General features: G+C 41.6%; 2 protein-coding genes and 1 long non-coding RNA gene across 4 annotated transcripts in view; 1 reads left to right on the plus strand and 2 right to left on the minus strand.

Annotated features, from left to right (window-relative positions):
- The window catches only part of LOC309493647 (uncharacterized protein), a 379,124-nt gene that overhangs the window by 267,164 nt on the left and 89,070 nt on the right, over nucleotides 1-22,890 (plus strand). The window contains exons 6-17 of one of the 2 annotated variants that reach the window (XM_082162831.1): nucleotides 2-33; nucleotides 1,612-1,683; nucleotides 1,823-2,015; nucleotides 2,776-2,895; nucleotides 3,021-3,202; nucleotides 3,312-3,473; nucleotides 3,549-3,755; nucleotides 3,833-4,065; nucleotides 4,149-4,215; nucleotides 4,298-4,389; nucleotides 5,334-5,484; nucleotides 13,712-14,358. In XM_082162831.1, coding sequence (XP_082018957.1) covers nucleotides 2-33; nucleotides 1,612-1,683; nucleotides 1,823-2,015; nucleotides 2,776-2,895; nucleotides 3,021-3,202; nucleotides 3,312-3,473; nucleotides 3,549-3,755; nucleotides 3,833-4,065; nucleotides 4,149-4,215; nucleotides 4,298-4,389; nucleotides 5,334-5,484; nucleotides 13,712-13,876 — 1,676 coding nt within the window. In that variant the 3' untranslated portion in view covers nucleotides 13,877-14,358. Of the gene's footprint in view, nucleotide 1; nucleotides 34-1,611; nucleotides 1,684-1,822; nucleotides 2,016-2,775; nucleotides 2,896-3,020; nucleotides 3,203-3,311; nucleotides 3,474-3,548; nucleotides 3,756-3,832; nucleotides 4,066-4,148; nucleotides 4,216-4,297; nucleotides 4,390-5,333; nucleotides 5,485-13,711; nucleotides 14,359-22,890 lie in introns of those variants that run through there. The other variant, XM_082162830.1, reaches the window with a different exon arrangement.
- On the minus strand, nucleotides 5,549-13,697 carry LOC309493786 (uncharacterized protein). The gene is made up of 2 exons (XM_082163031.1): nucleotides 6,820-13,697; nucleotides 5,549-6,146 (listed from the first exon to the last, which is right to left on the minus strand). The coding sequence occupies exon 1, from the start codon at nucleotides 10,135-10,137 to the stop codon at nucleotides 9,175-9,177; it is 963 nt and encodes a 320-aa protein (XP_082019157.1). The 5' UTR covers nucleotides 10,138-13,697; the 3' UTR covers nucleotides 5,549-6,146; nucleotides 6,820-9,174.
- Nucleotides 13,986-16,474, minus strand: LOC309493973. Its single transcript, XR_014204151.1, has 2 exons — nucleotides 15,241-16,474; nucleotides 13,986-14,871 (listed from the first exon to the last, which is right to left on the minus strand). It is a non-coding gene; the product is annotated as an uncharacterized lncRNA (long non-coding RNA).

Raw genomic sequence — 22,890 nt, forward strand, 5'->3', positions numbered from 1 at the left:
GGTATAAATATAACACTGCTGGAAGGATGCAACGTAAGTTGAGTTTCTGAAATTTAAGTTGTAGAGACTCCTGTCAATAATAGTCCAAACTGAAGCAGTGCAATAACATGTGAATTTTAGATATGTGTGTAATCTGAAATATGAATGTGCTTTTCTAATAATTGCTGATGGTTTATGGGGGCATTCAGTCCATAAGCTGTGAATACTCTGCATACAAAAGCCAATTGAAAGAATGAGTTTGTGGACTCGCTAATTATTTAACACTATAAATTACTACAAATTCCCTTGTTATTTGATCAATATACCTGCCTACAACTGCTGCTGTGTCTGCCTGTGTTTGAGTCATGCGCATAACCTCGCGTGCAGACAATTCGTGCGCAAAGTCACGGTAATGTTAAGCCATGTCACAAAAATTTGATTTGATCAATGATTGATGATTGACATTTAAATCAATGATTTATCCTTTAAATTTAATGATATTCAGAACAGAACAAGAATAAAAAAAATAACTGTAAACAAGCCAAAACAAAATAATTTAAAGCGAAAGTGAAATGTAAGCGGCGTTGGGCTCACGTATCTCTCTCATTAGAATCAAAATGTTTCAACATTCGCGATGTATTTGGATAGTAAACGATTTATTATAGGCTTTGTACTTCACTCACATTCCAATATCGACAGAAAAAAAATCATCCTCTTCACACGCACAAAAAATGTGCTTGGAAACATCACAGTGGAGCGGTGCTTACTGTGAATGTACGAATTGTACTGACTATTTAAACAGAGCAGTGTAATATTTATATGTTAGGTTGACTATTTTATTATTATATTTTATTACGGCTATAATGAACAGGCTGCGATGTCAAGATTGCAATGCTGGAATATGTGTGTGTGTGTGTGTGTGTGTGTGTGTGTGTGTGTGTGTGTGTGTGTGTGTGTGTGTGTGTGTGTGTGTGTGTGTGTGTGTGTGTGTGTGTGTGAGGCGCGGGCACGATCGAACAGTGGAGACATAAAAACATACTCCGTCATTTCATACAAGACATCATTCAAACTGCAAAGTGTTGCAAAACGTTGGAGGATATTTTGCAAATAATTTATTTAATATGTTTTGTGACAGTTTGTTTTCAGAAGTTTCAAAGAGTTAGTAAAAGAGTAAAGAAAAAGTTAAAACTTTTTTAAGTATCTATTATTCTTTTAAGTATTTATTTTGTATTAATACATAACCTCATTGTATTAATTTATAATGTAACACTATAGCGTGACATTTGTGTCATTAATCGTCAAGCACAGGTGACTCCGCATGGTGGGAGGGGGCCCCCAAATCAAATTCTGCTTAGGGCCCCCAAAAGGCTCGGGCTGGCACTGGTTTGGATACAAACACTGTCCACTGTAGCGAGCAAAATACAGAATAGCACCTTTGGAAAAGTATTTTAATTTCCACCAGTAGGTGGCGACAAATGTTTTAAAAAATATATTTCATTCATTCATGAATCATTTGTTAAAGAAATTCGTTCAAAAACACTGTCTGTGTCTCATTTCAGAGGCACTCAGCATACCCGGTTAAAGTCATCACTCACACATCGTCAAATTCTGTCTTCTTAATTTTGATTTCAGAGTCAGACTGAACCCCTTCAAAATCTTCTAGAGCAGATAGAGAACATTACAGCTCAAGAGCTTCATTTGACTGTAAGTCTTCAAGAGAATTTTTATTTTTTTAATTTAATTGTCAGTTACATGATTGACATCGCAGGTCTGATTAATTGGCTTTCTTAATATTTACATTTACAGTAATGTTTTTTCTTTTTTTTTCTGATCAATAAATTAGACTCCAGTGACCGATGTTTTGAATATGGTCCTCAACACTTCAGGAGAGATTTCAGAGTCTTCATCATCAGTCAGCCCAGCTGAACTCGCCTCCTACGGAAACAATGTGTTAAAAGCCAACGAGAAACTCATCTCTACATTAGTGAAGCCGACAGACACAAATGACAGTGTCAGTTTTACTCTTGCTGCTGTTGGTGAGTGGAGAAACTGTTATTATTGATGATGAAACTGAGCTTATATATGACATCAGGGAGTTTATATAGTCTAGAGCAGGGGTTCTCAACTCTGGACCACGAGATCCACTTTCCTGGAGTTTAGCTCCAAGCCTAATCAAACACACCTGAACAAGCTAATCAATGTCTTCATGATTACTACAACGTTACAGGCACACAGCAAAATCCCCAGTGTTAAATCAACACTGCTCAGAGTACATATTGTCCCAATCTAAAGAGTGTTAAAAGTGTTAAAGTTAATGAGATAATTAAGTAGCCACAGCCTTAGGGTCTGTTTACACGACACCGTTTTCAACTAAAAACGTAAAACTTTTTATAAGTTTTGGCCATTCGTTTCCCCGACAACAAAGAGTCAGTTTGGGTGCCTAAAAATGCAAAGTTTTGAAAACTCAAAGGAAACACTTCTGAGTTTTAAGCGTATCGTTGTCGTGTAAACGTACCCTAAGATGAATCAACTAAAGATAAAGAAGACATTACATCTCTTAAGATCTCAGCAGAAGAGGATTAAACAACTCCACAAACAGCATTACCAGCTTGACTTAATTTAACTCGGGGGATTTTGCTGTGTACAAAGTTAACTGATTAGTTCAAACTAGTAATTAGATGAAGTAGTTATTTTATTTTAGTCTTTTTATCGTTTTGTTTTTTGCACATTTGTGCAGATTGAATCAACTTTAATAAAAACAAAAAACAAAACATAACTGCTTATTTTCTAAATCAGAGGTTACAGTCTTCATGGTTGGACCCAGTGTCACCTTAGATAAAATCCCTCGGCTTGTCACGACAAATTGTTCTGTGGACATCGATCTCATTGGGATCGCCAAGAACAACAATGAAACAAGTATGTGAGATATGTTTTAATACAACATTTTTAATAAAACATTTTTAGAAGATATATCACTAAACCACATTTAACTAAAGGTTTTCATTTGTTAAATACAAGTTTCTTCTGTTTCTGTCACACAGGATCAGCTGCTGTGGCTTTCATGAGTTATAACACAATGGAGAATCTACTGAAGCCAGACTTCTTCAACACATCAAATGACACGATTAAAACCATGATGTCCACTGTGATCTCAGTTACTCTTCTCAAAACCACCAACGCTAAACTCACCAAACCAATCAACTTCACCTTCAAACACATCAGCGTGAGAGACTGAAATGTGTTTTTGTCCAACCTGAGAACTGATGAACATCTGAAAGCATCTAATATTCAGTGTTATACTATTTTCTGCATGTTCTTTCTTCTTTTTGCAGGAGTTTGACCCCGACGGTTCTCTGTACTGTGTGTACTGGAATATCAGCGAGTGGATTGTAGATGGTTGTTCTGTTTTAAAGACCAACAGCAGCTACACTGTGTGTTCCTGTGTTCATCTGTCCACATTCGCTGTCATCATGCAAACCAAGCGCCCATCAGAGGTACGAGAACATTTATAGTGAGCATTGAAGAACAGCACAGATTTGGCACTCATGTACTCTGACATGTTTCCTCAGAGCGACTCAAAGCTGGACGTGTTGAATTTGGTGTGTGTGATCGTGGGGCTGGTGTTCTTCAGTTTGGCCCTGTTGACCTTTGCCCTTTGTCAGTGGAGTCCTGGAGTGAATAATGTGGCTCGAATCAACCTCTGTGTGAGTCTTCTGTTGGCTCACCTTCTGTTCCTGCTCACACAACAGTTCCTGAGACTCATACGCCGTCATCAGGTGAGAATGATGAAGGAGCCCTACAGCTCAGCACAGTCTCACTGAGAATCATCATAACCGTCTCTCATGATCTCCAGGTGTTGTGTGCCGTGATATCAGGTGTGCTGCACTTCCTCTTTCTCTCCGGCTTTGTGTGGATGTTCATTGAAGCTGTGCTGCTCTTCATCTGTGTGAAGAAGCTATCACAGATCAGCTCCAAAAGGAGGGGGGTGCTTAGGAGTGGATTCCTGTGTGTGATTGGATATACGGTTGCTCTGGTTGTGGTGGCCGTGTCTGCTGGGGTGTATCCTGAAGGCTACGGAAGTGAACAGTGAGTTTAGTTTGAACGACTCAGAGATCAACACCTTCATCCTTCATGTTTGTTCATTTAATTAGTTTTCTTCCTCTAAACAGGTGCTGGATTAAAATGGATGAAGGCTTTAACTGGAGTTTTCAGGGACCTGTTTGCGTCATACTAGCAGTAAGCACATTTCTCATCATGACTTTGTATTAAAAGGAAAAGTGATTAAAGATTAATTACTGTTGTTTCTCTTACTGTGCAGTTAAACATGATTCTCTTCATCTACATCATCATCAGTCTGACCTCCACCTTGAAAAATCTGAACGCTGAAGTTTCACATATGAAACGAACCAAGTAACAAACAATATGATTTGAACACTCCATAAAATGTGTATATTGTTATATGCTGCATATTTCTAGACACCTTTAACCTTATTTTGATTATTCTCAGGTTAGGTAAAGTCAAATGTGTCCTAAATCATAAGCATCTGAATTTTCATACTCACAATCCACAGGTCAGAAGACTTCTTCATGGTCTGTTCAGCTCACTTTTATAGAAATCAAAGACTTTTGGCAGGCGAGACTAGCAAACGAGTTTCTTAGTTTCAATTAAATATAGTTTTATTATCTACAGGTTAATTAGTTTACATATAAAGTACTAATATATAAAAAACAAGACAAAACAACATCAAGAGTAAATCGTTTACAAGCGTTGTAACACCGGAGAGGCCATTAAGAATCAGCGTCTGCCTTCATCTTCTCCTTTCAGCCTTTTATAGACCATCTGATTTCTTGAGGTCGTCATCTTTGGAAATCCCCTCATAAATGATCAGTCTCTTACAGACAATTTATCCAATCCTAAGTCTTGAGGTGTCATGAGTTCTGGGAATTCATTTCAGACCTGTCTTTCGCCTTTCGCCTCTTAGTCTTCCTTCTTCAGACTTTTCTTCTTTGTTGCATTCTGCGCTTCGTCCGCAACACATCTGACGGTAATGCTTGCATTTATCTTCTTTCTTTAGCAAAGCTCTTTCTAATACATGTTTTGTTCCTCTCTGTGCTTTTTAATTAATGCTTAAAACATTAAGTGTGGTATGTTTTTCTTTATAAACCACTTTCTCAAAAAAACATTTTACAATAACAATTGCAGAGTTTTTCTTAATAAACAAGTTTCAAGTGTGGTTGATTACAATACAGAAGTGTTCTACAGACAAAAAGGCATACTTATAACAGGACAATTGCAGATTTTCCACAACAATATAATCAATAAATATATATTAACTCTCCATCTTTCTCTGCAGGAATATGACATTTAAAACACTGGCTCAGTTTGTGGTTCTTGGTTGCTCCTGGATTCTGGGTTTCTGGAAGGAGCTGGAGATCTTCTTCCTGATCTTGAACTCCCAGCAGGGAACCTTCATCTTCCTGGTCTATTGTGTCCTCAATAATCAGGTCAGACATCAGTACAGGCAGTCTACCAGAAAATCATCTCTCACCTACTTTATATTAAAGGGTTAGTTCACCCAAAAATGAAAATTAGTCATCCAAGGTGTCTATGACATTCTTCTTTCAGACGAATACAATCAGAGATATATTTAAAAATGTCCTGGCTCTTCCAAGCTTTATAATGGCAGTGAATGGCCGTTTCTGTTGATAATCCATCCATGATAAAAGTGCTCCACACGGCTCTGGGGGGTTAACTGTACGTACACTCCGCCGCCGACTTGAGCTGCAAAGAAGCTTTGGCCGCCCTGTCAAGGACGCTTGTCAAAAAGTCATCATCATCCGAATTTGACAAATAATCAATTTTCTTGTCCCTAATAGTGAACATAATGCAGGGGAAACTGTAAAATGGACTGCAGCAGTGCTAAACTTGCATCATAAAACTACAACACTCGAACTATAAATGTATGAATTAAACTCACTGAGACTGTCGACAGTTTCTTTTCCATGCATCATTTTATTATATCCATGTTTGTGGTTAGTTACAGTCAACTGATATAAAAGAGACCAACAACTCTTCGCCCTCGAACTCTTCTGTCTTGCCTGCACTGCACTCGAGACGGTGACGGGAGCTAAGCTCCACTGAAAGGCTTCTTTCCTATTGGTTGTTGCTCACGAAAATCGCTTCTCATTTGCATAAAGTTGAAATTTAGTTGCTGTGTGTGGTTGTTAAATAAAGTGTCTTGTGTTTATGCTCAAGTGGGCTCAGTGATATGTTAATAACAATATTAAAATTAAAAACAATATTAAAAAACTCACTTTTGTAGGTCTCGAGTAAGGGTTAATGCCCGACGAGGTGTCCATTGTCAGGTATTAATGGACGACGGCGAGGCGTGAACCGTCCAACGCGCAACGGAGAATACCGGACACCTCAAAGGGCATTAACCTGCTTATACCATGGTCATTATACCATAACACATTTTTAAAACATTAGTTTATTTTTTAATTAGTTTTACAATCGAAATCTAAAGTTTTTATAAACAATAACTTGGTTTCGGAGATATTTAATGTCCGCTCAGCTCGTAGAACCCTTCAGTTTTGTTTTGATACAATAAATTGTAAACGGATACTTTGACTGCCTGTTGCTATGGTTACTCACAGCTGATGTAGCCAGCACATTTATTTATTAATTTTGTACGGTAAACAGTCAGTTTCACCAGAACTCCTTTACTAGGTGTCCTTTTTAATGGACACCCTGCAGCCAATCAGAATCGAGTATTCACCCAGACCATGGTACAAAATAAACTAATGCATTTTGTGATGTAGATTACCTAGATATTATACTTTTTTTTTTTTTAAATGAGACTCTATAAATCGAGGGGATGGGGGGCCTACAAAACCTCTCAGCCCCGGGGCCTAACATTAGGTTAAGGCGGCTCTGGCGAAGGACATCTATATTCTGATTGGTTGCTGGCGTTTTGCCGCTGCTTGCCGCTGAACCGTGTCATAGCTCATTACCATAAAGTTGAGCTACTTTCAACTTTCTGATTGAAAGATTGATCTGGTCACTCAAAACGCGACGCCGATGGATTTGACGCTCCTTGCAGCTGAGAGAAGCCAGCTTCCATTGAAAATGAATGACTTCCGGTAACTTTGGAAGCTCAAGTCGGCGATGTTGTGTACGTACAGTAATAAAGGCCTTCTGAAGTGAAGCGACGTGTTTGTGTGAGAAAAATATATTGACTAAAACAACTAGCTTCCGGCAGACGGCCGTACGCAAGTCGACTTGCACCAAAAGAGTAACCAGTGACGCATGTATGACGTAGATGTAGGAGTGGCGTAAGCTTTGACGCCTCTCGCGGTTCAAACAAACAGGGCTGGGCAACAAACTAAAGCTCCTCTCACATTTTTTCTCATTTTCTCTCTTTTTAAACTAATTTGTGACTGGTGTTTTGTTTTGCTCTATCTCCGTGTTCATGTGCGTCAGGTCAAGGGTCACTCTTTCACCGAAACGGCCATTCACTGCCATTATAAAGCTTGGAAGAGCCAGGACATTTTTTCATATAACTCTGATTGTATTCGTCTGAAAGAAGAATGTCATAGACACCTAGGATGACTTAAGGGCGAGTAAATCATGGGCTAATTTTCATTTTGGGGTGAACTAACCCTTTAACTCTTTAGAACCGGCTGTGTCGTCGCCGACACATACCAGCAAGCTGTATTCATTTGACCGTAACTCTTCAACCGTTTGCACTATCAAAACCATTCAAATTGCCCCTGACAGTAGACAACATACGCTTTTCGGCAATATACGGCTTATTACGGTAATTTCATGCTTTCCGTCTGCAAATGACAGCAGCGCGGGAAGGAAGGATTTGAACAGAGAGACACGAAGCGCGGCATGTTTTGGATTGCATAAAATAAAAGAAACAAACAAATACATGGCGAAAGAAGTGTTAGACAGCAGAAGAGGGGATTGGGATGATTTTTAATGAAACTTGGGAAGCGGATGGCCGTTACTCTTTCACGTATCTAAGCATGTGAATGTGTGCCTGCCTATGAATGCGTGCATGTGTATGTGTGCGTGTATGAAAAAAAGTGTCTTAAATGAAAACTGTGCCACCCAATGTCACAAAAAAGACTTGTGTATATGTATTATAATTCATTTTTCAACTTTAAAGTGTTCGTTTCTTTCGTTCATGATTTCAGTTTTTTTTTTTTTAATAAAAATCTGTACATTTATTCTCATTTTTTTGTCTATTTAAATTCTATTTAAATTCTATTTACAAACTCACCACACACAATAATGGTCAATAACAGTAATTTGTTGAAATCTAATCTTTTTTTCCGAAAAAGATGACACCTTGCACATTAAGATAGCACATTGTTTTAGAATTGTACAGTCAAAAAATCTAAAAATGTGAAAACGTCTCAGGTTACTCATGTAACCATGGTTCCCTGAGAAGGGAACGAGACGCTGCGTCGCTATGACAACACTTTGGGGAATCCCTCCAGCGTCAGCGCTCCTGAAGTCACATGTGCAACTTAGTCCAATCCTGATTGGTGCAACGTCATCCCGCGCGGAAGCTATAAAGGGAGCCGGCATCACAGCTGCTGTCAGCCTTCTAATGACTGAAGCAAGCCGCTCTCAGGTGTACGTAAGCATGGCAGAGGGACGCAGCGTCTTGTTCCCTTCTCAGGGAACCATGGTTACATGGTTACCTTTCGAGGGAACTCGCGCTGCATCGCTATGACGACACTTTGGGGAACAATATGCCTACTTTGCCATGCTAACGGAAGTCTGTCCCGGTGTGAAATGAGGCACACCTCAGGACATGATTGCTTGAGACCCCAGAGTCGCCAGAAGGTCCAAGCTGTAAAATCTTACAAAGGTGTGTGGTGAGGACCACCCCGCCGCATCACATACATCTTGGAGTGATGCCCCCGACCACAGGGCCTTTGAAGAAGCCATGCTTCGGGTGGAATGAACTCTAACTGACAGAGGTGAGGGCAGCCCGCTCACCTCATAAGCCATAGAGATGGCCTCAACGATCCATCTGCTTACGGTCAGTTTTGTTACTTCTTAGGGGGCCCGAAGCATACCAAGAGCTGGTCAGTTTTTCACCACTGGAATGTCTTCCTAACATACATCTCAAGGGCCCTAACTGGGCAAAGCAACCTGAGCTTCTCTTGTTCCGCCTACTCTTGACGAGGATGGAAGGCCTGAAGGACAACTGGCATGACCACGTTAGTGGGCACCTTAGGTACATACCCGGGTCTTGGGTAAAGAATAGCTTTAACTCCCCCCGGAGCAAATTCTAGACAGGAGGGAGCAACCGACAAAGCCTGTAAATCTCCTATTCTTTTGAGAGATAATATAGCCAGCAGAAAAAATTTTTTTAAGGCTAGGCACTTGTCTGATGCCGTGTCCAGAGGCTCGAAGGGTGCCAAGGATAACCCTTCTAAAACTACGGCTAGATCCCAAGTGGGGACTCTAACCTGAGCCGGAGGCCTCATCCTCTGAGTACCACGAAGGAAACAAGTAATAAGATAATGCATTCCCAGTGACCTACCATCCAGAGGGACATGGAAAGCAGCCACTGCTGCCACGTACACCTTTAGTGTAGAGGGGGAAAGGCCGGCCGAGAAACGACCCTGCAGGAACTCCAGCACTGAAGCCACTGGGCAGTTAACTGGGTCCAGTTGGTGTTCTGTACACCATGAAGTGAATATTCTCCAATTCAGAGCATATCGTTTCCTTGTGGAGGGAGCTCTAGAGTTTAAGATGGTCTCTCTACTGAGGTAGTGGAGACCAGCATTCAAGAACTGATCCCCCTCAGGGGCCAGACCCACAATTTCCACATCTCTGGCCGGGGGTGAAATATTGTGCCCCCGTCCTGAGTTAGAATGTCCCTCCTGACGGGAACCTCCCACGGGGGGCCGTCCAGGAGGGCTATCAGGTCCGAAAACCAAACTCGGGGCGGCCAGCACGGGGCTACCAACAAGACTTGGACCCCGCCCTAGCGAATCTTCTCTAGAACTCCCGGGAGCAGAGCGATCGGGGGAAATGCGTACAGCCGAAGCCTCGGCCACGGCTGTACCATGGCATCCAGTCCCAGAGGAGCTAGATAAGTGAGGGAAAACCACAATGTGAGTTCTCATGAGACGCAAATAGGTCCACGTCCGCCTGGCCGAACTTCCTCCAAATTAACTGCACCGTCTTGGGGCCCGGAATGTAGATTGCTCTCAGCGAGAGAATCTTCCCTTGATCCCATAAGAGGATCTGATGTGCCAGTCTGCACAGAGGGTGCGATCTCAGACCTCCTTGATGGTTTATATATGAGACCACCGACGTATTGTCTGTTCTCACCAGAACATGATGGCCTCTGAGGTCTGGGAGAAAATGCCTTAAGGCTAGCAGTACCGCTAACATCTCAAGACAATTTATATGCCAGGATAGATGATGTTCCTTCCACAGACCCTGGGTTGAGCGGCCCTCCATCACTGCTCCCCACCCTGTGCAGGATGCATCTGTCGACAATATCTTGCGCTGACATGGTGCTCCTAGCACAGGGCCTTGGGCTAAGAACCAAGCTTTCTTCCACATGATCAAGGAACGAAGGCACCTGCGCATAACCTTGATCAAGCGAAAAGGGTTGCCCCTCGGGGAGAACCCCTTGGTTCTGAGCCACCACTGTAGTTGTCTCATGTGCAGCAGGCCAAAGGGTATCACGTTGGACGGTGCCGCCATGAGCCCTAACAGTCTCTGGAACTGTTTTACAGTGATGCGTTGGCCTAGCTTTATTCTGGACACCATGGCCAGAATCGATTCGATATGTGCAGGAGACAGTTGTGCCCGCATCGTGATCGAATCCCACACTACTCCTAAATATGTCATCTTTTGGACAGGAGTAAGCACGCTCTTTTTCGCGTTGAGCCTCAGCCTCGATGCCGTGCCGCCATTTCCTGAGACCGAGCTAGTATCAACCAGTCGTCTATATAGTTGAGAACTCTTATGCCCTGCAATCTTAGTGGCGCCAGGGCTGTGTCCATGCATTTTGTGAAGGTGCGTGGGGATAGTGCTAGGCCAAATGGAAGAACCCGATACTGGTACGTTTTGCCCCCATAAGCGAACCTTAGGAAATTCCTGTGTTCCGGTAGGATGGAGATATGGAAATACGTATCCTTTAGATCTATTGTGACAAACTAGTCCTCGGACTTGATTTGGCTCACGATAATGGGAATCGTTAGCATCTTGAACCTGAATCTCCTCAGAGATTGGTTCAAGTGATGAAGATCTATAATGGGACGTAACCCTACATCCTTTTTTGGAACTCTAAAATACTGGCTGTAGAACCCGGTGTTTCTCTCTGCGGGAGGAATAAGATCTATGGTCTCCTTCGCCAGAAGAGACTGAACTTCCTGCTCCATAATCTGCACGCGTTCGGGGGCTACCACTGTTACGAGAATTCCCTTGAATTTCGGTGGACGAGACCCAAACTGAAGTCTGTACCCTTTGTGAATGGTATTGCACTGAGATACATTGGGTAGCGTTTCCCAGGCGTGCAGGAAATTTGCTAGCGAAACCAGCCTCTCGGGGCTGGAATTCGGGGTATCTTGAAGATATATGGTGTCCTGAAGCAGATTCCCGGCAGGAACTAACCAAACTAATTTTTCTACAGACCTCTGTGTAGAGAACGAACTCCCCACAACCGCTATTTTCTTCTTGACGAGCGGAAGTCGAGGATTGTGTTCATCGGAAACCGTTGCGCCCCGAAGTGCCGAAGGCGGCAGGGTTAACAAATCGATTTCCTGAGGGCTCCGCAGAGGAGCGGGTGTAATTCGCTCCACCTCCGGAGGGGGCGCCCTCAGAGGCCTGATCTGACCATCAGGACCGCTTTCCCGAAGCCCGTTTTGTCAGAATAACGGTCCTCAGATCCGTTTTCTGACTCGCGGGCTTCGGTTGAGAGTATTGCCTCGAGCTCTGAGATCGTTGTGGAGGGGCTCGATTAGCAACACTCTCTTTTTGCCTCTGTCTGTATGAGGAGCCAGATGTACATGGCTGGGGCTGTCCCTTGGCAGTAGCCCCATGAGATTTCTGATGACGGGGAATACATTTTTGGAACGCTGCTGCTTGCTTCTTTGCCTCCTGAAATCTCTCGATGACCGAGATGACAGCATCGCCGAAGAGACCAGGAGGCGCAAGCGGAGAATCGAGAAGGAAAGATCTATCTGCTTCTTCTAGATAAATTTAACCATAAGTGTCTCTCCGTCGCTGCCAGGGCTGCCATGGAGCGGCCGATTGCACGAGCCGTCTCCTTGGTAGCGCGGAGAGATAAATCAGTGGCCCTGCTCAGCTCTTTAATATCCTCAATATCGATATTCTCCCCCTTGTCTAAATCACCTAGCAGGTCGGCCTGATAAGCTTGCAAAATAGCCATAGTATGTAAACAGGCACATGCCTGACCTGCTGCCATGTACGCTTTGCCCACCAACGATGATGTTAAACGGCATGGTTTGGAGGGCAATACCGGGGCTTTAAATGAGGATGCAGCATCTGGTGCTAGATAAGCTGTCAAAGTTTCCTCTATCTTAGGCATAGCACCATAACCGTTTTGTTTCTGTCCTATGATGGAGGCATAATGGTGAACAGAGGGACTGGAAAGCCTTGCTGAATATGGCTTGTTCCAGGATCTCGATACCTCAGTATGGAGATCCTGAAAAAACGGTAAACCCTGGCGTGAAGGTTGTGGTGCAGACTGCAGAAATCGCTCATCTAGTTTACTTTTTGCTTGAGATTCCTGCTTCTCGGCCGGCCATTCAATATTTAATCTGGCCACAGCACGAGTTATAACCTCCAAAAGCTCCTCATACTGTGGTGATTGGGTTGGCAGATCACCCAAATCACCACCTTCGACACTGAGCACATCAACTTCCTCAGAAGAAGACAAGTCCAGTGTCAAGCGATGCGGCCTTCCGGATCCCGAACGTGAGCACTAGAACTAGGGGGTGAGGGCTGAGAAAGGGCCAAAGCCATCTCAGACCCCTCCCCTAGACCCATCTGTGATCCCCACGAGTGAAGCCGCCGGTTTGCCTCGGCAACCACGGGACCCGCACCGTGTGGGGCACAGAGCTGGCCGTTTTGATCAAACCGGGAGCGAAGCGTTCTAAGAGGCAAATGCTCGCAATGCTCGCATTCAACCCCCTCGAGGGCTGAGCGAGCATGCTCTGCTCCCAAACAACTAACACACAGATTGTGTGAATCCCCGTCCGGAATGTAGCAAGTACAGGGATGAACACACTTTCTGTAACTGCGTTGTTTTTCACTCGCCATTTTGACGGGACAGACAACACCAAATAAGACTGATAGACAGAGAGCGCTTGCTGAAGATCAGAAAGCTGACAGCAGCTGTGATGCCGGCTCCCTTTATAGCTTCCGCATTCCACCGGCACACGTCATGGGATGACGTTGCACCAATCAGGATTGGACTAAGTTGCACATGTGACTTCAGGAGCGCTGACGCTGAAGGGATTCCCCAAAGTGTTGTCATAGCGACGCAGCGCAAGTTCCCTCGAAAGGGAAACACCTATTTTAGCTTCAGGTTCTAAAGGCTTAAGTTAATTTTTCATTTCTCATCCTCTAAAATTAAATTCTTGAAAAATAACCTGGACATGTTCTGTGTTTTTGTTTTTTTAACCAGAGTTTAAAACTATTTCTCTTCTCATTCTTGTCCAGGTCAGGCAGCAGTACAGGAAGTTCTTCAGATGTCTTTGCTGTGGACTCAAATTAACACCATCAAGAAACAGTGAAGACACAAGCATCCATATTCAGCAAAGGAAGTGCAATTCTTATAAAAGTGATTCTGTCATGACCGACTCAGTTACAAATTTCACTAGTTAACCTGCTATATATTTACAGCGGTCAATGCACTTATGTGAATCTATAAATTTCTTTAAGTGCAACATTTCTTTGGTAGAGGAACTACCATGATTTTTAGAGGCTTGTATACTGGGTTACACTTTTAATACGCAAAAAAAAAAAAAAAAAAAAAAAAAAAAAAGATAAAGCAATTGTTTTTCAGCTTAAAGTGTTTTATTAAAGCAGTGTGATATCTGTAAAATTTCTAATCTTATTTTATTTTAAACAATCTATTCAAAACTCAAAACATATTCATAACTCATAATCTCACAATCCAAAAAGATCCCACAGATGTATCCCACAGAATTTGTGAATAAACAAATTTAGTTTCACAATTAAAAACAATAACATAAATTACCTGTAATAAAACAGAAAAAGGTTCCATGTAATTTTGCATAAGAAATGAACCACAATATCAGTAGTTTGAATCATTTATTTTAAATAAATCTAGTATTTGTTACAAATTTTGTCCTCTATCTGACTTTGAGCTTTTGAGTTTCTAACCATATAACTTCTGCATCAAGTGTTGTTTCACATACTTAGAAGAGAGAGGATCCAAGCATCACTTTGAGCCACCTCTATATTGGAAATTACTTTTAGTGGCATCACTAAATGGTCACATTAGACCATATTAGCAGAAAAAGTACAGGCTGCTTTCACAGAAAGACTTCCCTGAGGTGTCCAAAGGATCAGGCTGCTGATAAGAAACTAAAATGGGGGGAAACTAAAAATTTAGGAAGCTAAAAATGTACATGACAAATACATAAACCAGTCTAGTCCAGCAATGTTTTTGGTTCAGATAGTCTCTCATTGGCAGCACATTACAGAATAACAGTTCGACAATTTCAGCATTCCCTCATATTCATCCTTTAAATACTATGAAACCAAAAATTCCCAATGGCAATGTCTCCAGCATTGCAGTATACACGGCTCAAGAAGCCCACAAAACATTTGCGATAGTGTCCTTGGCACTCTGGCTTAAAGTCCAACTGAAATCAAAATTGACCCTATTTACTTTGTTAGCGCATATTACTAGTCTTGTGGTGAACAATTAATCCGTGCAAGTTAAAACACAGAAAAAATTTGTTTGCCGTCGTAATCTTTAATCAAAGTCTGAAAAGTTACTTCCGGTCTGGAATGGCGTCCCTTCTCTGATGACGTAGGTTTGAGGACTTGGGTTGGGAAACGCTTAACCACTCCCTTTAAATCGTTAGTCTGTAATGAGCGAGAGATGGAGAGGAGGAGCGCTAGAGTAAAACCCTGCACTCTGTTCAATATTCCGTTTTACTGGGAAATACGTCACAGCACTGAAGAAAAGTCGCTTGCAACTTCCGGTTCACGCAGACTTTAATCTTTCGGGAAACTTGACCTCATACTCGACAATCAAGTCCCCACGACGATCTGGGGATTTCGGAAGAGGAAGACCCTCCCCGGTGACACGCCGTTTCATCCCGGGACGGAAAATGTCTTGAGTTGTTAAGTTAACCGTGCGATTATCCAGTGTTGGAACGTTAACTGGGCAACCACAAAGTGCCTGAGAAAGTAGAGAAGAACAGGATTAGAAAAATACAAACTCTTAAAGGGGTCCAGGGCCGGCCCTGACCAATTTGCTGCCCTAGGCAAGATTTTACCTGGTGCCCCATGCATCACAGCCCATTTCACCCCATTATTGTGTTCATGACTATTAGCCTATATATACACATCACAGCCTAAACACAAATAGCAAGAGCATTACATCTAGCATTCAAGTCAAGTCACCTTTATTTATATAGTGCTTTTTATAATACAGATTATTTCAAGGCAGCTTTACAGTGATAACTGTATAATGTAATAATGCAAAAAACGTTTGCTTCTCCTGTACAGCAAATCTAGAAGAAAATAGTGTCATATATAGTCCAGCTTAAGTAAGTTCAGTGATGGTTTAATTTAGTTGTAAATAAGTAATTAATTTAGTTAATTTATATATAGCACTCTGGACAAAACCGTGATGTCATCGTCCAAATGTCATCCATGCACAAACTATTCATTGAGCACTAGCAAAAGTGTTTGTTTTCCAGTTGATGGTAGCAATCTTCCACTAAACTGTGGCATGTTTTAACGGCTCGAAGTCGTTCATCTTCGGATGCGGCACCGCGCGCTTTGTTACAAAAAATGTCGCGCACACCGCCAGGCGAAATTGGGTCTTGCGAACCCAACGCGCACGACCGCCCACACCGCAATGATGTCATGTTTGCTGCACGCACCTTCGCGCTCGTGCAGACGTGTCGAGTATAAACCAGGCTTGAGTCTGTTAAGCGCTCTCAAACAAAAAGCAATGCTGTCTACATTGGATGCGGCGAGAGGTGACGCAACACAACAAATTACAACTGATCGCGCGCACTCTGCTTCTCACGCACACGCTGGGCGGGGGAAGATTGATGCGCCGGACCGGAGTCGGGGGACTTAGTTAAAGGGATAGTTCACTTTGAAATTAATTTTTGGTATGTTTTAGCTTACCTCAAGGGCATCCAAGATGTAGGTGTCTTTTTTTCCGCAGTAGTTTCAATTTTTATATTTTTAGGTCAAACCGTTCTTGTCTGTCAGTCAATAAAAAAAACTGGTGCATAGATATATACACACTAGATGTCGCCTTGTCTACGGCAGTTCATTGGAACGAATGTCTTTAAGGCGACATCTAGTGTATATATCTATGCACCAGTCTGCGTACACGTCAGATCAGATCACTTGGACATGTCTGCGTATAAGAGGTAAAAACTATATAAATACTGTTCGTTTTCTCACACAAACCGCTCGTTTCGTGTCTTAGGCCATCAATGTGTACTTACGATGGGGAATTGTTTAATTTGGACGACGGGGAATTGTTTTAATTTGGACTCTGTGCTTGTGTTTTGAGTCCGTGACCATAGACCTGCATTATATGACTGACAGACAAGAACGGTTTGACCTAAAAATATAAAAATTGAAACTACTGCGGAAAAAAAGACACCTACATCTTGGATGCCCTTGAGGTAAGCTAAAACATACCAAAAATTAATTTCAAAGTGAACTATCCCTTTAAGTTTTTGTGGAGTTTTTTTTTTTGCTTTATTTGGAAGTATTTCAAATTTAGGGTTTTAAAATAGTAATTTTATTTAATAATATTTTTATTTTTATTTTATTTTTTATCACTTGTTCACTCATTTTGGCGCCCCTATGGATGAGTGGCGCCCCTAGCATTTGCCTATTCCGCCTATGCCGCGGGCCAGCCCTGAAGGGGTCATATAATGGTACATGCACTTTTACAAGTTGATTGTACTGAAATGTGTGTTGGCAGTGCCTGTACACAACCATCATATAATGATAAAAATCCATCCAGTGTTTTTTTTTTTTTTATCTCCTTATATGTTTTCCCCTGTCTCAAATCGAGCCATCTGACCGTGTGACGTCACACAGTCGGACGCTCCTCCCACGATTGTTAATTGACAGCAATCATTCTTCATCTTCTTGGTGCAGCCAGTGAACACTTCTTCTAGACTGACCCTCAGGTCGTGGGTCACTGGAGGGTCCTGTTTTTTGGCCAGTGCCCCGCTGGGACCTCGCGTGTTAAAGGAGCGTGGGAAACCACGCATGCCACCCATGCCAAAACTAGCAAATGGGTCATCAGTTTCCATTCCCTTGTCCATGCCACCGTTACGGCAAACATGTGTTCGAAAGAGTAAACAAAGAGGGCGCATATTACAGAACTGTGTGGTGTTGTACAAAAATGATAGACAACTCATAAAAACTGCACCAAGGGACACAATTGAATGAATTAAGATGAATTAATGAAATATTTATTATTTTACATGGAACTTTTCATTACCTTGATTACCCAACTACTACACACTCTTCCTAACTCAAATTCACAGAAACTGAACTTTTATGCAAAATCTCATCAATACAATCAGTTATTGTAGTTTAAATTAGGGCCGTAACCACCATAATAATTACCAACAAGTCCGCAATAATTAGAAATGGCCATAATGTAATTAGAAAAATTAACCCTCTGAGGTTCTTCGTTTTCCAGTCACACTCAGGACCTTCGTGGTCAAAAGTGACCGGACCCCTGAAATCATTTTTCTTTTATTTTTTTCATTAAAATCAATCAAATGTATTTTTGTTCAATAATATTTTTTCTTTTTTTCTTTGGTGTTTTGAGAGAATTTTATGATAATAATTAATATTTATGCAATAATTATGATCAATTTTTTTCCCATTGAATATAATAGAACATTTTATATATATATATATATATATATATATATAAAAAAAATTTTTTTTTTTTTTTTTTATGCTGTATTTCAGGTTACAGTAGAGACCTGGCCTATAGAAAACAATTTTTGAAGTCAGATTGGTGCCATCTGGTGGATGTAGTGAGCATAATTATCATGCAATATCATATTGTAACCACTAGATGGATTTACTGCTCTCTGTAGAAGGGCTTGTGAATTCTAGTTGTTTTTGCACATATTTGCCTATTTTTTTCAGGTTGTGGATTTTAATATATAATATGACATTATCAAAGACTTTTTTTTTTTTTTTTTTTTGCCAAGTTTTTTGTTTGTTTGATTGGTTTAACTGGTAATTTGAAGTGCCTGTTTTACTTTATAATACAGTCAAACCTGAACATTGCATTAGAAAGAGAACAAATGGAAAGCATTTTGTTACCCATTGTTTTAATTTTAACTTAATAAAAATGCAATTTTTTTTATTTTTTAACCTTTTATAATAAACATTTTCATTAAAATTATTTTTTGTAAAATTCAATGAACAATAACTCTTATTCAGCACAGCAATTATGAACAGCAACAGCATTGGCAACAGCAATTATGAACATAAAACTAAAATAACAGCAAAAGTATAACAATTATCAAACAGTAAATGGAAAATAGAGAAATAAAAAAAGGGTTTTAAATATCATCCTAACTATATTTACATATTATTTACATACTAACTGTAATTACAGATCACAGTTGTCACAGATCACAACAGAGTGTCTCCTACAAATTGGAATATTGCACTTTGAGCAAATGATGCTTGTTTTGAAATCTTTTGGCAAGCACATTGTGCATCTTTTTATTTTGGCGGAGGAGGGACCAGCTCGGGAGGGACCAGCTCGGGAGGGACCAGCTTGGGAAGGACCAGCTTGAGAGGAACCAGCTCGGGAGGGACCAGCTTGGGAGGGACCAGCTTGAGAGGGACCAGCTCGGGAGGCACCAGCTCGGGAGGGACCATCTCGGGAGGGACCAGCTCGGGAGGGACCAGCTCGGGAGGGACCAGCTTGAGAGGGACTAGCTCGGGAGGCACCAGCTTGGGAGGCACCAGCTCGGGAGGGACCAGCTTGGGAGGGACCAGCTTGAGAGGGACCAACCGTGGAGGAAACTGCTTCCTCATCACATTCCTGCACTTTCCTCATAAGATCCAGAGAGGCTTGGGTGCGAGGAATGTGCCGCCTTGTTTGAATGAAGGGGAACACGAGCGCTTTTCCTAGTTCCTCCAGAAAATGCCTCCTCCTCTAGTTATCCCCCTGTCTCCAACTGGGATTTATTTCCCTCCAAATTACAAAGGCGTTGTAGGCTGATACATCAATCATTTTGTAGAATACGGCCATGGGCCAGCGAGCCGTCTTCCTCCGACAGGTATATGTTGCAACAATCTGGAATATCACAAAAAAGTATACACAAATATTTAGTATTACTGCTGACATCCAGTGATAGTTCAATTCTCTTTACATGCCATTTAGCTTAGAATAAAATAAAAAAAGTATTTTATGCAATTATATATATATATATATACAGTATAAACACATTTATAAGAATATATTCATTTATGTCATCATCATTATTCAATAAAAAAAATTACAAAGTAGCAAATACCTTGTCAAGATTGTCGACTCCACCTTTGGTGCTGTTGTAGTACAGGATCATATCTGGTTTCCTGTCTTCTCTTTCACTCACTGCTGTATCTTGGTGCACAGTGCTCATGAGAAGAACGTTTTTTATTTTTCTTTGGAATGTAGGACATGATGGTGTGTGTCTCTGTGTAGGCGAATAGAGATGAGAACTGAGCCCGGCCTCTTGCATTAGTCAGTGTACTTGGCAGCTCTGGCTTGTTCCTACGGATCGTTCCTATCAATTTTTATCTTCTTCATTAGGAGCTCTGAGCCAAGAGTATATGAAGTAAAAAAGTTGTCACAAGTGACAATATGCCCTTGAAGATCATTCGACATTTCGAGGACTATTCTCTTTCCCAAGTTTCTCTCGTGTGGCATCCCTGGAGGTTTTCCGGTGTACACTTGCATGTTGAAACAATAGCTCGTCTTTGCATCGCAGGCTGCCCATATTTTAATGCCATATTTGGCAGTTTTTTTTGGCATATACTGTTTGAAAGGGCACCGGCCCCTGAATCCCACCAGGCTCTCATCAACTGTTATGTTGATATCAGGACGGTACATGAGAGGTAGTCTTTCTACCCAGCGTTCCCACATCTCTCTGATCGGTGCCAGCTTGTCCTTTTCCCTCCTTGCAGCTCTTGACCTCTTGTCATCGAAGCGTAAAATCCTAGTCAGCCGTTTTAATTTTTTCAGGGGCATGGTGGTACAAAAAATCCCCATCTCACTATCCCATAAACTGGATGCCGATTCATGGTGAGATTTTAAAACCCCAGCAAGAATAAGAAGACCAATAAATGCCTGGATTTCATCCCAATCAACATTGCACCATTCGTCACCAAACACTCGTTGCCCCTCTAAATTTGTCATCTCAAGAAGCATTTTTTGCATGGAGCTTGGAAAAAATAGCTCAAAAGTGGATTTGATATATTCAGCTCTGACACAGGCACACCTTGTGGGTTGTAACGGCCACCTAAATTTAGTGTTCATGACATGAATGTTGTATATGCCTTTAAGATGACACTTTATTGTATGCATGCTGTTCAAGTGAGCGCGTGCGCAGTGAGAAAAAGAGTATTGCTCGTGAGAGGAGAGAGATGACCGCACTACCGACTGCTCTTTTAATTTACTGTGTTTACTTTCTACTCTTATTTGTAGCGTGTTTTCAGAGTGTTTTTCCCCTGTTAATATTCGCTCTATGACATGTATGAGAGGAGTGCATTTAACTGAGAGGAATTATATAAAAACTCGTGGAACTACCGTCCGTTTGCGCTGTCTTTTCTATTCATCCTGGGCAGACTTAAAACTCTGACAGCGTTACAGGGTCCAGGGCTATTTCTTCTGATCTCCTCTGCCCGTGCTCTCCCTTGAGTCTGTGGAGGTGGAATTGAACTCCACAGTATCTCCCCGTTCTTGGAGCGGTATGTTTCAGGGCCTTCTCTCTCAGGACCACCTTTCTCCTCTGAATCCTCATCCTCTGTGTCAGCCTCCATGAAGTTTAGGTCAGCCTCTGTAAAATCTTCCTCTTCAGAGGTTTCAACTGGGTCATCTGGCTCAGTTCCTTCTTCTTCATCATCACTGCAGTGTAGTAAATACTATATTTCCTTGTCATTGTGGAGAATGAACTGTGGGCTGGGCTCAAATTGGCAATATTTATACCCAAGTTTTTTGTTTTCATAAACAAATGCTGTGATTGGCTTTTTGTTTTCATAAACAGGTGCTGCAATAGGTCTGGAGGTTACTAGGTAAGAATTATATCCTTTGATCTTACTCTGTGTGTGTGTGTGTGTGTGTGTGTGTGTGTGTGTGTGTGTGTGTGTGTGTGTGTGTGTGTGTGTGTGTGTGTGTGTGTGTGTGTGTCATACAGGTCTCTGTTTATCAATGATCAGGTGTTTTATATTCAAAGTGATCATCTTACTGGGAAACTAACCTGCAGAATCACCTTTAACCAGTCAGTGTTTGACTACTGATTATTATAGTTTTTATACTGCACTTCTGTTTAAACATTAAACATGATGTTTTGAACAATCTCCAGTTTTCTGGTTTGACAATTATTTATTAGGTAACAGCCAATGAACAGTGGCAATCCTGAAAAAACAGACTGATTTCAAGCCACATTTGGATTCAAGCGTCAGTGTTTTTATGCTCTTCAGACTATATATATATATATATATATATATATATATATATATATATATATATATATATATTTATATATACTGTGCACACACACACACACACACACACACATATATATATATATATATATATATATACACTCACCTAAAGGATTATTAGGAACACCTGTTCAATTTCTCATTAATGCAATTATCTAATCAACCAATCACATGGCAGTTGCTTCAATGCATTTAGGGGTGTGGTCCTGGTCAAGACAATCTCCTGAACTCCAAACTGAATGTCAGAATGGGAAAGAAAGGTGATTTAAGCAATTTTGAGCGTGGCATGGTTGTTGGTGCCAGATGGGCCGGTCTGAGTATTTCACAATCTGCTCAGTTACTGGGATTTTCACGCACAACCATTTCTAGGGTTGACAAAGAATGGTGTGAAAAGGGAAAAACATCCAGTATGCGGCAGTCCTGTGGGCGAAAATGCCTTGTTGATGCTAGAGGTCAGAGGAGAATGGGCCGACTGATTCAAGCTGATAGAAGAGCAACTTTGACTGAAATAACCACTCGTTACAACCGAGGTATGCAGCAAAGCATTTGTGAAGCCACAACACGCACAACCTTGAGGCGGATGGGCTACAACAGCAGAAGACCCCACCGGGTACCACTCATCTCCACTACAAATAGGAAAAAGAGGCTACAATTTGCACGAGCTCACCAAAATTGGACAGTTGAAGACTGGAAAAATGTTGCCTGGTCTGATGAGTCTCGATTTCTGTTGAGACATTCAGATGGTAGAGTCAGAATTTGGCGTAAACAGAATGAGAACATGGATCCATCATGCCTTGTTACCACTGTGCAGGCTGGTAGTGGTGGTGGTGTAATGGTGTGGGGGATGTTTTCTTGGCACACTTTAGGCCCCCTCGTTTAAATGCCACGGCCTACCTGAGCATTGTTTCTGA

This window comes from Leuciscus leuciscus (genome assembly GCF_965113295.1).
Source record: "Leuciscus leuciscus genome assembly, chromosome: 3".
Classification (NCBI taxonomy): Eukaryota; Metazoa; Chordata; class Actinopteri; order Cypriniformes; family Leuciscidae; genus Leuciscus; species Leuciscus leuciscus.